The sequence below is a fragment of the Pantherophis guttatus genome, chromosome 14, assembly GCF_059756535.1.
Source record: "Pantherophis guttatus breed Tessera chromosome 14, ASM5975653v1, whole genome shotgun sequence".
In the NCBI taxonomy this organism is placed as follows: domain Eukaryota; kingdom Metazoa; phylum Chordata; class Lepidosauria; order Squamata; family Colubridae; genus Pantherophis; species Pantherophis guttatus.
Window position 1 is genome coordinate 200810 of NC_142076.1, and position 14084 is coordinate 214893.

Here is a 14084-nt window from a genome sequence, read left to right on the forward strand (position 1 = left end):
TCCGGTTTGGCGGTTTGGCGAGACAGTTGGGGAATTAGCAGGCTCTAATGAGCCCTGCGAAAACCCCAGTTGACGAACTGCTGCCGATGGGTCTTCAGACCAGAACCGTCCTGCAGGGACAGGCACCTTGGACGACCAAGAGGAACAGGGAAGTTCCTTGGAGGTCAGAGGGAACTCTCTGCGCATCGGTGGCAGGGGGCGGCAGCCATGGCGGCTGCCATGAAGCTGGGACAACCAAACCAACTAATCTGCAGGAGGAAAGTGGAACGGAACTGAGTTTTTTGAAGCCGGGTGAGTGATAGCCAACCCAGGCTTGTAATAACATCAAGGGAAACATCTTTTTTTTTTAATTGAAAAAGTTTTTCAAATACAAATTTTTCCCCCTTCCCCCCCTCCTCCCTAACCCCCCTCCCCCTCCCCTTCCCCTTTGACTTCTTCATAGTAAAACCCAAATTCATAACAGATTATATCATACTTTACCATCCACTTACTCCATCTCCATATGCTGACCCTTTCTTTCTAATAAAATTATCATATCCCCCTTATACTATACTATAATATACATTTCAAAGTGACATTCTATTATAACATTGTCTAATAACTCCTAATTTAACATAATATTATTATATCTCCCAATTTAACAATTTCCGCTCATGATCTACCCTTTTACTACCCCCCATACGGAATGCTTTTAAAAGTAAAAAAAAAAGATTGCACGCCACAGCTGATCACCCCCCTTGCGTGCTGTTCTACTTACCACATGCCTCCTTTTGGCGTGTACTGCACCCGCGCACTTTGCATTTGGTACATGGTGCGCACTGTGCATGCGCAGCCAGTGAACCGGTAGTAAACCGGATCAGATTTCATCACTGCTTAGCCATGATAACAAGATGGCTCACTAGAAACTTCAAATAGTGAATGGATGTTCATTTGTCAAAGACGATCCTATACTGAGGAGGGGGATTAGCGCAGAAGATCTCTGAGATCCCATCCAACTCAGTGATTCTATGACTGTAACAAACTTTTCTTTCTCCTGCAAAGCCATCTAAACCATGGTCAAAACCATGTATCATCAAAATAAAAATATTACATGAAATATATTATGACAGCAAATTCCACAATGATACATTTGGCTGCATGAAAGGTCCAATTCATTTTTTCATGACCTCATAAAGGGCCAAATCCTTTTGCCAATCCGCCAAACTCACTAGGAAACTTGGAGTTTAAATATACGAAGAGAGATGCGTACTAAAGAAAGCTTGAGCAGATTGATCTTAAGGGGGGGCATGGGGCTGGGGGAGGAAAGGTAATACTTACATGGATCTGTAGGCAGAATAACTGACATCCAGTGGTATCAACTGCAACAAATTCACATTAATGCTAGGCAGAAGGAATGTTAGTTTATTCAAGAACCAGGATTCGTAGTCTAAAGCTGTAAATTTGTAGAAATAGCGTGCCAGGTTTGTCAAAATGGTACTCAGCAGCTCCAGCCTCACCTCAACATTTCTGAGTCTCAGAATGTTCTTCTGTAAAGAATTTCAAAAAGAAGGAAAGAAAAGAGAGAAGTTCTAAAGCTCTTCACTTAGATGGATACACTAAACCAGAGAGTGCATATTAGGCTGAATGGGTACTGGAAATTCATTTAGTCCATATTTTAAATTGGACAGCACCCTTTTATATTTTGTAACAAAGATCAGGCATCAACACAATTTGCCTGCGAAATGTGCATGCAAGAAAACTGCAGGAAAGCCAAGTTTGCTATGAAAATGATTTACTGAATGACGAACTGCACAGTGAGACCTTGATTTAATGGACTATTCAGGGAGATTTCCATTCTTCATAAATTGCTATTAAATATGAAATTCTGTCAGCATAGCAATTTATATTATTTATGTGAGTATGCCATTATGCAAGTATGCAAATTTTATCATTTGTATCAATTTAATTTTATTTGTTCAATGTATATTTCCAATAATCAGCTAAATTGTTTGTATAATAATGCCACAATGCAATTGATGTAAGTTGCTATATATATGGTGCATATGTTTGTTTGTTTATGGAAATTTGTATGGCTGCCCAACCAGTGGTGAAATCTAAAATTTGTTACTACCAGTTCTGTGGGCGTGGCTTGGTGGTAATGTGACTGGGTGGGCGTGGCCATTTTTTTTTTTTTTACTTTTAAAACCATTTTTTCTACAACCTCTTCGGTGAAGAGGTTGTAAAAAATGCTTTCAAAAGGCTCTGACGATCCCAGCTGAGTTGCCTGATCGGTAGAGGCTTTTTTTCTTTTAAAAGACTCTGCCGATCAGGCAACTCAGCTTGGATCATCAGAGGCATTTAAAAGAAAAAAAGCCTCTGCTAATCAGGCAATTCAGCTTGGATCGTCAGAGGCTTTTAAAAGCATTTTTTCTACAACCTCTTCAGAGGTTGTAGAAAAAATACTTTTAAAAGCCTTTGACGATCCCAGCTGAGCCACACGATCATCAGAGGCTTCTTTTTTTTACTTTTAAAAGCATTTTTTCGGCCGAAGAGGTTGTAGAAAAAAAATGCTTTAATTTTTTTTAAAAAAAAGCCTCTGATGATTGCGCAGCTCAGGTGGGCATGGGGGGGTGGGGGTGGCAGGGATTTTTGCTACTGGTTCTTCGAACCACCTGCCTCCATCCCTACCGGATCGGGCGATCTGGTCCGACCTGGGAGCATTTCACCCCTGTGCTCAACTCACTCTCAGTGAATTTGGGTGGCTTACAAGGATAAAAACTCAATAAAAACAATTTAAAAAATACACCCAGTAACAACACTCAAATGTGCCATTTGATGGGCTCCATCCCTCTCTGGATTCCTCCCTCTCCAATCACTGCAAGAGGGAGGTCACAACATCATTTAACTCACTGTGAGCTGAGACATATATCTAGGTGTTAACATATTTGATATCTTAGTTCACAGTGGCAGATGATCTCACCGAGCTGCTTAATGTAGCTGTTAAACAGAGATGGAGAAAGTGCTGAGCCCCGCAGCACCCCACAAAACAGGGGACAAAGGACAGGCTTCTTACTTCCTATCAACACCCACTAAGAACAATCATAGAGGAAGGAAGTGAATCAGGACTACCAGAGCTCCCAATTCCCTACTCCCGAAGCCTCTCTAGAAGAATACAGCTAGTCCCTGACTTGTGACCACAACTGATCCTAAAATTTATATTGCTAAGTGGGACATTTGTTAAGTGAATTTTGCCCCATTTTACGACCTTTCTTGCCATAGTTGTTAAGTGAATCATTGCAGTTGTTAAGTTAGTAACATGGTTGTTACGTGAATCTGGCTTCCCCAATGATTTTGCTTGTCAGAAGGTTGCAAAAGCTGATCACGTGACCCCAGGACACTGCAAGTGTCATAAATAGGAATCCTTTGTCAAGCATCTAAATTTTGATCAAATGACCATGGGGATTCTGGAACAGTCGTGAAAAATGGTCATAAGTCACTTTTTTCAGTGCCATTGTAACTTTAAACAGTCACTAATGTTATTGGAGGCTGCTGAGAGATCAAATTTACTATAGGCTGATCTGGCATTTAAAAGTAGCAGCCTAAAACCTGGGCCCCGCATTGTGAGGTAAGTGCGAGGAGGTGGAATCCACAGGAGCACACACATCCGACTTCCCATTACCCAACACCACTGAAATACACTTCCCTACCCTGTCTTCCCCACCAGCCATCCCATTCAACATTGTTTATTGATCTAAAAACAATAGAGTCTCAACCCCAACAAGACTGAGTGGCTATGGTTACCGGCACCCCGTTTTGTCCATTATGTTCCATCCCTATCCCTAGGGGGGGAGGTGTTGACCCCCTCAGAGAAGGTACGCAATTTGGGAGTCCTCCTGGACCCACGGCTTAGCTTGGAAGATCATTTGACTGCCGTAGCCAGGGGGACCTTTGTCCAGGTTCACCTTGTTTGCCAATTGCGCCCCTTTCTGGACCGAGATGCCTTACTCACAGTTGCTTATGCCCTCATCACCTCTCGTTTGGACTACTGCAATGCACTTTACATGGGGCTGCCCTTGAGGAGCACTTCAACTGGTGCAGAATGCGGCCGCGCAGGTTGTCATGGGGGTGCCTCGCTACTCCCATATCACACCACTCCTTCGTGGTCTGCACTGGCTCCCGGTTGTCTTCCGAGTGCAATTCAAGGTGCTGGTGATCACCTTTAAAGCCCTACGTGGTCTAGGACCAGAGTACTTGTGAACCACCTCCTGCCACCGGTAGCCTCCCATCGCCCAGTTCGCTCCCACAGAGTTGGCCTCCTCAGGGGACCTTCAGCCAGACAATGTCGACTGGTGACCCCCAGTGGGAGATCCTTCTCTGTGGGAGCCCCTACCCTCTGGAATATGTTACCCCCGGAGCTCTGGATAATCCCCAACCTCCGAACCTTCCACTGGGCCTTGAAGACCTGGCTCTTCCAGTGGGCAGGCCTGGGCTGACCCTAAATTGGTTTTAGCAGTTTTTTTTCAAAATTTAAATTTGAATTTGTATTCCCACGTTTAATCTTATTTATTGGATATTCTGATTTAATTCGTCTTTTAACTTTTGTATTTTCTGTCTCTTATTGTTGTGAGCCGTCCTGAGTCCTTTGGGAGAAGGGCGGCATACAAATCCAATCAATCAATCAATCAATCAATAGGAAATCCCATCCAAGTAACAAATTTAAGATAAATTTAATGTTTTATTATGGGGATTGGCAATCGAAGACTTCCAGGTTCCCAAGTGTCCCTCAAGACATCAGTCCAGGTTGAAAGCAAAAGAGGATTCTGAATTTTTTCAAAGTTGGGACAGTTGGTACCGGTGGTTGAATAAAAGGATTGAGATGAAGTGGGGGCCTAAGTCAATATGAGGAGAGATATACTTATCTAGATTGAAAGATAATTGTTTGAAAACCATATTTGGGGATTATTTACTTTATTCTGTGTTGTGGGCACAATTATTTATTAATGAGGGCAGGAATATTATCTGCCAGGATGGATGTGTTTGTGTGTCTAGTGTTATGAATGGGGGAGGGAGGAAGGGGAATGTATGGTTTTTGTTGTTATGTATAATCAATGTTTTTGTCTTATGTTGATTTTAACTTGGAAAATTTAATAAAATTTATTTTTTTTAAAAAAGACATCAGTCCAGAAAACCAGCAAGAATAATTTACTCCTTACATAAGAGCTTGCTGGGAAAAAAGGAAGATGAGAGAAGGCATAAAGGATGAACTCAGTTGCCACTGCTCTTGAAGGCCTACAGATGGATCCGTGAAAGCATGTAACGCTACCTGCAAAATATTCCCCATATTTTTCTAAGAAATTACCTGTTCGATGACCAAGTTGAGCCTTGTCAGGAATTCATCCATTTTAGCAAGAGAGATTTCAGAGTGTTTATTCTTTAGGGTTGAAAGAACATGCCTCATTGTAGTCACATTGACCAATGCATTTGATGTTGCAATGAAGTCAATCAGCTGGCGAACATTCAGGAAATGTAAGAGCAGAAACTAGAAAATAAAGATGGTTCCTGGTCACTAGTCAGCTTTTCCTTCCATTTGAAACTAAAAAGGAGGATACTGCCAGCAGAAGGGAAACTCCTTTATTGATTTTTCTCAGATTGTTGAGTTGAGCTTGGGTGCAAGCTCAGTGTCTTCTGTTCACGATAAATGACAGATTTGTCTCTGAACAAAATTTATTGTAGTGATCTTGAGGACTGTGTGTGCTTCAATAATTTATTTTGAAATTTATTTGTGCAGAGGCCACCCAATTCCATAAGACTACAGGGCAGAGTGCAATCAGAATGAATGAACCCGAACTCAATAACATTTATAGGTCTGAACAACTACCTAACCCAAGGACTGAAGGAACAGGAAGGTTTTAGCAACTTTTTGAACATCACCTGGTGAGAGCTATACAGACTTCTGGGAGGATACACCTCCAGAGGGCAGGTGCCATGACAGCACACTTCCTAGATTCTGAAAGATTTTAATTAAAGGGACCTGGAGCATGCCTATTTATCATTTTATTTCTTTTCTTTTAGTTTATTTTAATACCATTAGATCTGGCAGAGAAGTCATGTTGTGGGTTTTATTGTTTAGGGACCTACATTTGGTAATTCCCAGATGTGACTTCTTATAGAACATTCTTCCTTAGAATTTAGATTAACCCCATCCCTTTTGAATTTCCAAAAGGCCCTCAAGACCTGGTTACATTATGAGGTTTGGGGCTCCCATGTTACTAGAGAGTTGCTGAGATGACTATTTTTGAGTAATCCAAGTTAACCTTTTTTGCCATTGCGTGCCGGGGGGGAGGGGGTCACACGCACATGTGCCCACAATCATAATTCTATGCGCCCCGCCCCCACACATGCATGCACTCTTCCCTCCCCCACCGTTCCTGGCACGTGATGGCAATGTGGGCCCAGTAGGCCCATTTTTCTCTCTCCCCAGGCTCCAGAGCCTTTCTAGGATGTTGGGGAGGGCAAAAATGCCCTTCCACACCCCACCTGGAGGCCCTCTGGAGGCCGGAAATGGCCCATATGCCAACTTCCAGTGGGATCGGAAGTCCCATTTTTTTGCTGTTCCCCAGGCTCCAGAGTATTTCTAGGAGCCTGGGGAGGGTGAAAACAACCTTCCCCACCCCCTGGAGGCTCTCTGGAGACCGGAAACAGCCCTTTTTGCCAAATTTCCAAAGTCGACAAAAAGGGCTGTTTCTGGTCTCCGGAGGGCCTCTGGGGGTGGGGGGTGGGGAAGGCCTTTTCCCCAACCAGTGAGAGGGAAGGAATTCTGACTGCCGGTGAGGCTGAGCTGACCTTTTACGGAAGTGATAGCAAAAGGGAGGATGACACAATGGTAAATGGAGCTGTCGCTCCTTTTACTGCCCGGGTGGAGATTGTAGTGCCCCACTTGTGGGTGAGAGGAGTCATAACGGCCCTAATAGACTCGGAATGCACCCAATGCTTGGTCAGCCTGCAATCAGTGAGGAGTTTAGGATTAAGAGTGATGAAACTACACCAGCCCATGAAGTTCGAGCAGGTCAGTGGTTCAATTATAGGACGACTGCTAATTCCTATCTGACTGAGCTAGTGAGTATGAGAATGGGGAGTCATAAAGAGACTATCCGATTCATGGTGGCCCCCAAAATGGTGGAAGTCATGATATTGAGGTTGGCATGGTTGAAGAAGTGGAGTCCAACAATATACCGGGGAAAGGATAGAGTGCCCAGGGAACCCAAAACCTACGGGGAAGAAGCATAGCAAACCCCAGCCACAATCAGGGAGGATGGAAGGCCTGAGAATGGCTACCAAGATGTGCCCCATTTTGGGGATAGCAGTGCCCCATTTTGGGGATTGCAGTGCCCCACTATCCCCAAGGAATACAGAGACCTTACTGAAGTGTTCAGCGAGAAGGAATCCAATGGTCTGACCTCCCATTGTCCTATGGACTGTGCAATTGAGATTTTGGTGGGGGTGAAGCTCCCTAAGCCTAAGATGTATACACTGACCCCCAAGGAAATGTGGGAACCAAGAGACTTTGTCGACAAATATCAAGCCAGGGGCTTCATCCAGCCAGCGAAGTTCCAAATGGCAGCCCCTATGCTATTTAAAGAGAAATAGATGGGTCATTGAGGCTGTGCATGTATTTCCGCAAAATCAATGGAATTTACATAGAAAACATGTACCTCCTCCCTCTCATGAAAGACATGCTGGGATACTTATCCAAAGGAAAGGTGTTTACTAAGCTGGACTAAGTTTGACAAGACAAGACAAGACAAGACAAGACAAGACAAGACAAGACAAGACAAGACAAGACAAGACAAGACAAGACAAGACAAGACAAGACAGACCAAGACCAAGACCAAGACCAAGACCAAGACCAAGACCAAGACCAAGACCAAGACCAAGACCAAGACCAAGACAAGACAAGACAAAATTTCTTAAGGCAATTGCAAAAACATCTGCAAAAATTTGGCAAAAATCACTTTGAAAATACACACATACCTTCTGCCCCCACAATCGCTATGGTCGGAATTAGCTGCTAAGCAACAAATTAACAATTAATAAGTGGAACAACTTGCCTGCAGAAATTGTGAATGCTCCAACACTGGAAATTTTTAAGATGTTGGATAACCCTTTGTCTGAAGTGGTGTAGGGTTTCCTGCCCGGGCAGGGGGTTGACTAGAAGACCTCCAAGGTCCCTTCCAACTCTGTTATACTAAATCATACTCACAGGTTCAAACTTCTCATGAGTGGATTTCACTTCTTCCAAGGTGGCATCATGGAAGAACAAGCCCCATGCCTGATGGATCCATTCATCACTGGGCTCCATGAGATATGCTGAATAAAGAACAAAAGAACTCATGGAATACAGAGTTTATCAAATGCAAACACTACCGGTATACCTTACCTTGCCATCCTCCACACTGAGGAGACCTTGACCCTCCCCTTTAACCAATGCAAAGCATGTCCATTCCTATCTATTTACAACTGCCAATCATTGTCATCCCCTCCAAATGGAAATTGTTTAAGGGGGGGGAGAGCTGAGAAGTCTCTCTCAGAAATCATGTGCAATCAAGTTAGTGTTGACTCTTAGCAGCCACATAAATAGATCTTCTTCAGAATGATCTATCCCCAAATTGGCCCTTTACGCTTCAGAACAATGCACTCATTGTTAGAATATTCATGACTGGGAAGACATGGTAACAAGGTCAGCCAATGAATAGGCAACTGGGAGCTGAGACAGACTGGAGCCAGGGTGTGTCTTAGTCTGCAGCATCTGATTCTGTGCAGAGAAGAGAAACTGAAACCAATGTGTGTGAACTTGTCTGCTGATCTGATCTGAAATGAAATTGTGAATCTGCTGTTGGTATTGTAAATTTACTTTTTTATTTTATTTTATTTTATATTGGATTTCTATACCGCCCTTCTCCCTAAGGACTCAGGGCGGTGTACAGCCAGATTAAAAAAACATGCAGAACAAATATTAAAAACAATTAAAAGATATATAAATTTGGCCCAATTAAAACTCATTTACCAATTAAAAACGTTTAAAACATTTAAAAACAGTTAAAAATTTCATCTTAAGCCAGCCCGGCTTGTTTAAATAAATGGGTTTTAAGGGCGCGACGGAAGGCACTGAGGTCTTGGATTCTCCTTATCTCTGGGGGGAGCTGATTCCAGAGGGTAGGTGCCCCCACAGAGAAGGCCCTCCCCCTAGGGGTCACCAGCCTGCATTGTTTGGCTGATGGCACCCCGAGGAGGCCCTCTCTGTGGGAGCGCACGGGTCGCTGGGAGGTCGTCGGTAGCAGCAGGCGGTCTCGCAGATAGCTAGGCCCTATGCCATGGAGCGCTTTAAAGGTGATAACCAACACCTTGAAGCGCACCCGGAAGACAACTGGGAGCCAGTGCAGCTCGCGCAGGAGCGGTGTTACATGGGAGCGCCATGCTGCTCCCGTCACTACCCGCGCTGCTGCGTTCTGGACCAGCTGGAGCCTCCGGGTGCTCCTCAAGGGGAGCCCCATGTAGAGAGCGTTGCAGTAGTCAAGGCGAGAGGTGACGAGGGCATGAGTGACTGTGCACTAATACACTTCATGTATTATTGTGTATATAAAGAAGTTAATGAATCCTGCTGCATCAGTTTATCTGTGTGTGCTCCTGGATTTGTTTTTTGCAACAAACTCTGACACTCATCACCACTGTAATCCCTCACTAAAAATGGTTTGACTTAAGCTCATAGAAACAGCTCTCTGGGGCAGCAGAATGGTTATGCATTGCAAATCAGAAGTAATTCCCTTTTTCCTGGACAGCACAGGAAATTTATCTAGCCATCTCTTTGCTCTCTCATGTGTTCATGGGACATGAAGCACAGATGACACATCTCAGTGACCATCTCACAAGTGGCTGTCATTAGGGAATGAGTGATGGAAATAAGTCCAATGGAGACATCTTAAATCTGCCAAAGACAGAATGAGTCTGATGTCCGATTACCTTTAAATTCCTTGAGATAGTGAACAATCCAGAGCACCACAGCTCTCTTTGAGATTTCTGACATTTGGTCATGTGCATCGCTAAATCTTGACACACTGAAATGATATAAGTAACAACAGAAAATGGCTCAATGGTTCACAATCACTGAGATTTCTCTATGCAAGAGCTCCCAGAGGATATCACCACAGGTTGCATGGCTCTTCCCAACTTTATTTTCTGTCCTGGCAGAACCATCATGGTGCAGAACCATTAGATATTTAAACCTATTTATGGATTAACCCCAAGACAGCAACCACCAACCAAAGAGATGGAAGGAAAAGAAGAAGTGCATCCCAAAATGGATGTTAGGCAAACTCAGTAGAGACTGAATCTGAAAATGGAAGAACTGTTAAGGGTCCTATCCCCTCCAGTAGTACTGGGAAGAGGGGCAGAAATTAGGCCTTAATGGCATTAGCCTTCCACTTTCCTCTTCCCCTTAAATAAAACATAGGAAAGGCAGTTTTGTGCAGCAATTGAGGCACCATCATGAGTTCTAATCCCACCTTTGACATGAAGCCAGCTGGGTAACCAGGGGGAGTCGCTCTCTCTCAACCCTATGTCTTTGTTTATTATGTTACTATTTTACTATATTATACATGATGATATGTGCTATTTTTTGCACTGTTATATACCATCTCTGGTCTAATGATCTAAATGGTCCTTGCATATTTTCTAAGACCAACCTGGTACTGCAATAGCCAGCTGGTCTTAGAAAATATGCAAGGAGTCCACTGCTTCATTTGCAAGTGAGCTCCCTTGATCAGAAAAAAAGGCAAGATAAGTCAGTGAGTGATAATGGGTGTCTGAGGACTAAGAAAAATGGTAGAGAGCAACCTCACTAATTTGTTCTGTGATTGCCCAGACTTGCCCAGATTTTGGCCATTTTGTAAATGGACTTCTTTAAGGGACTGCCATGGCTCTTTAAACTTGCACAACATACTTAAAAAATATGAAAGGTGCCTACTAACACAGAAAGGCTAGACACGCCTGCTATAAGGGCAAATGTATGAAATACGTACATAACCACGAAGGATGCATAGTCTCGGGGAATGATGTAAGTAAGTGTTGTGGTATTGAATGCATAAGCAAGGAAGCGCAGATCTTGCTGGAATGTGATGTTCCAATCAATTGCAGTGTACATCTCCAAATGAGAAGATGCCAGTTCCAGGAAATGTGTCAAAAGCAACTGGGTCACCTCCAGGTTTGGAAGGACAACAAACTTGTGCTGCACAGGGATTACAAGAAAGTTCGAGAAGTCACTCGGTGCTGAAAAGATTCGCTATCACTGACCTATACCATTTTAGATAAGTGACTCTCTAGACCAGGGGTGTCAAACTCAAGGCCTGGGGGCTGGATCTGACCCATGGGGTGCTTAGATCTAGCCCATGGGGCTGCCCTGAAAACAGCAAAGGACTGGCCCGCAGTGCCTCTGCCAGTCAAAATGGAGCTCGCGAGGGCTGCATGTGGCCCTCCCAGGCTCCGATTATACTGGCAGAGGGTTGCAGGAAGCCGTCGTAGCCGAAAATGGAGGTTGGGAGCCCGTTTTTTCTGGCACAGCACTCGGGCCACCACAGGTTCCTCCGACATGAATGATGTCGAGTTGACGATAGCCACCCTGGCTCCCTAAAGTCAAACACAACCCTGATGTGGCCTCAATGAAATTGAGTTTGACACCCCTGGTCTAGACCATTAAAAATATCCAGTGATGGAGCGTCCACAATTTCCGAAGGCCAAGCTGTTCCACTGGTTAATTGTCCTCACTGTTAGGAAGTTTCTCCTTAATTCCAGGTTGCTTCTCTTTGATTAGTTTCCATCCATTGTTTCTTGTCCTGCCCTCTGGTGCTTTGGAGAATAATCTGACTCCCTCTTCTTTTGGCAGCCCCTTAAATACCGGAATACTGCTATCATGTCACTGCTAATATTTCTTTTCTTTAGACTAGCCAAACCCAAATCCTGCAGCCATTCTTCATATGTTTTAGTCTCCAGGCCTTTGATCCTGTACTAGCTTTTTTGGCTGCTGCTGCACACTGCTGGCTCATATTCAAGTGATCATCCCCTAGTATCATAAGTATCCCCATACTTAAGTATCATCCCCATACTTATACCTTTGATTTTTCCTGCCTAAATGTAAAACTTTGCTTTTCTCCACATTGAAATTCATTTTATTGGATAGGGCCCATTGTTCAAGTTTGTCAATATCTTTTTGGATCCTAAGCTTGTCTTCAGGGGTGTTGGCTATTCCTGCCAGTTTAGTGTCAACTGCAAATTTGATGAGTTCCCCTTCTCATCATGAAAGTTCTCCTCATTTAAGTCATGTATGAAGATATTGAAGAGTACTGGACCTAAGACGGAGCCTTGTGGTACCCCACTGCTTACTTCCCTCCATATAGATGTTAGTCCATTAAGGACTATTTGTTGAGTACAGTTTGTCAGCCAGCTACAAATCCATCTGTGATGTTATCTATTCCACATTTTTCTATTTTACCAAGAAGTAGATTGTGATCTACTTTGTCAAATGCCTTGCTGAAATCTAAGTATACTACGTCCACAGCATTTTGCTGGTCTTCTGATTTAGTGACTTTATCAAAGAATGAATTAAGATTGGTTTGGCATAATCTGTTTTTAACAGACCTGTGATGGCTATTAGTTATAACTTTATTTGCTTCCCAGGTATTGATGTTAGACTGATTGGTTTCCTGGGTTTGTTTTTTTCCCCTTTCTTGAAGATGGGAACCATATCAGTCCTTTTCCAATCTTCAGGTACTTTTCCGGTGCTCCAGGATTTTTGGAAGATATGGTACAATGGTTCTGAGATAACGTCTGCCACAGTGGTGGTATTCAGTCGCTTCTATCCAATTTGGGCAACCCAGTAGCGGTGGCTGCAGGTGGCTCTGCCCACCCACCCGGACATAATCACATCCCATCTATCCACGTTTTTGACTCTCTGCGCCATGCATGGAAGGCCCTGCGCTCACATTTGCGAAGCGGTATCGAAGGTAAGTGAATACCACCCCTGATCTGCCAGCTCCTTCGGAATTCTAGGATGTAATCTATCAGGTCTCCTTAATTTATATTCATCAAGATCAGATAGGTGTTCTCTTACCATTTTCTTGCTAATTTTAATTTTTATTTCTAGTTTGTCTTTTACAATTGGTGGTTGGTGGGGGGGTTTTTTGGTACATTGGGCTATAATTTCTTTTTGCGTAAAGACTGATTAGTTTCTTTTTTTATGTAAAAATTGGTGAAAAGGTCTCTTCGTAGTTTAAAAATGTTTTAAAACACAAAAATGCTATTTGAAGAGAGGCTCCTTGACTCATCTTTGGCACTTTCTAGTATGATCACACAATAAATAATGTGGCAACTGTTTTTTAAAAAAGTGAAATTTCCATCTGCTCCCATGTAACTCAATGAACATTTCAATTTTTTGAAAAAAAAGAAAAGAAAAAAATGTCAGACCACAAAACTGTTCCACTGAAGAGAGGAGAATAAAGCAGATTTTTAAGAATATATAGATTTCTACTGTGTTTCCCCGAAAATAAGATCCTGTCTTATATTTTTTTGAAACCCGAAATAAGTGCTTGGCCTTATTGCCATGCACTCAAAAGCCCAATTGGGGAACTTCCGGTTGGCACCGCGGGGATCCAGATGGGGAAATAGCGGGCGAAAACCCCATCTGTCAAGCCCCCGCCAGCAGGTCTTCGGACCTCCCCTGTCCTGTAGGGACAGGGGGCATGGAAAGGGACTCCTCGGTCGGCCGAGAGGAACAGGCAGGTACCTCAGGGCCGGAGGCTTGCCCTCTGCGCTGGCGGCGGCAAAGCGGCAGCCATGGCGGCTGCCCTGAAACCGCAGCAACCGGGACACAAGAATCACAAGAGGAGAGGAGGAGAAACGGAGAACAGAGTCGGGAGTTTGTTTGCCGGGTGAGTGACCATCAGCCCAGGCGGGAACTGCCCATGGACTCTGGATTAAGATGAGTCTTTGCCCCAGCCTTAACAGCGGCTGTGAACTATTGGGGCATAAAGGCAAAAGACCTGTTGGAGAACAACGTG

The 14084-nt window shown here is 43.8% G+C and overlaps 1 protein-coding gene across 1 annotated transcript in view; it reads right to left on the reverse strand.

Moving 5' to 3' along the window:
* The window catches only part of LOC117667375 (uncharacterized), a 196580-nt gene that overhangs the window by 140415 nt on the left and 42081 nt on the right, over positions 1-14084 (reverse strand). Inside the window, exons 22-26 of the mRNA XM_087878699.1 lie at positions 11055-11260; positions 9997-10091; positions 8240-8346; positions 5339-5518; positions 1318-1526 (exon numbers count right to left, since the gene is read on the reverse strand). Of these exons, the coding sequence (XP_087734825.1) occupies positions 1318-1526; positions 5339-5518; positions 8240-8346; positions 9997-10091; positions 11055-11260 (797 nt within the window). The remainder of the gene's footprint in view (positions 1-1317; positions 1527-5338; positions 5519-8239; positions 8347-9996; positions 10092-11054; positions 11261-14084) is intronic.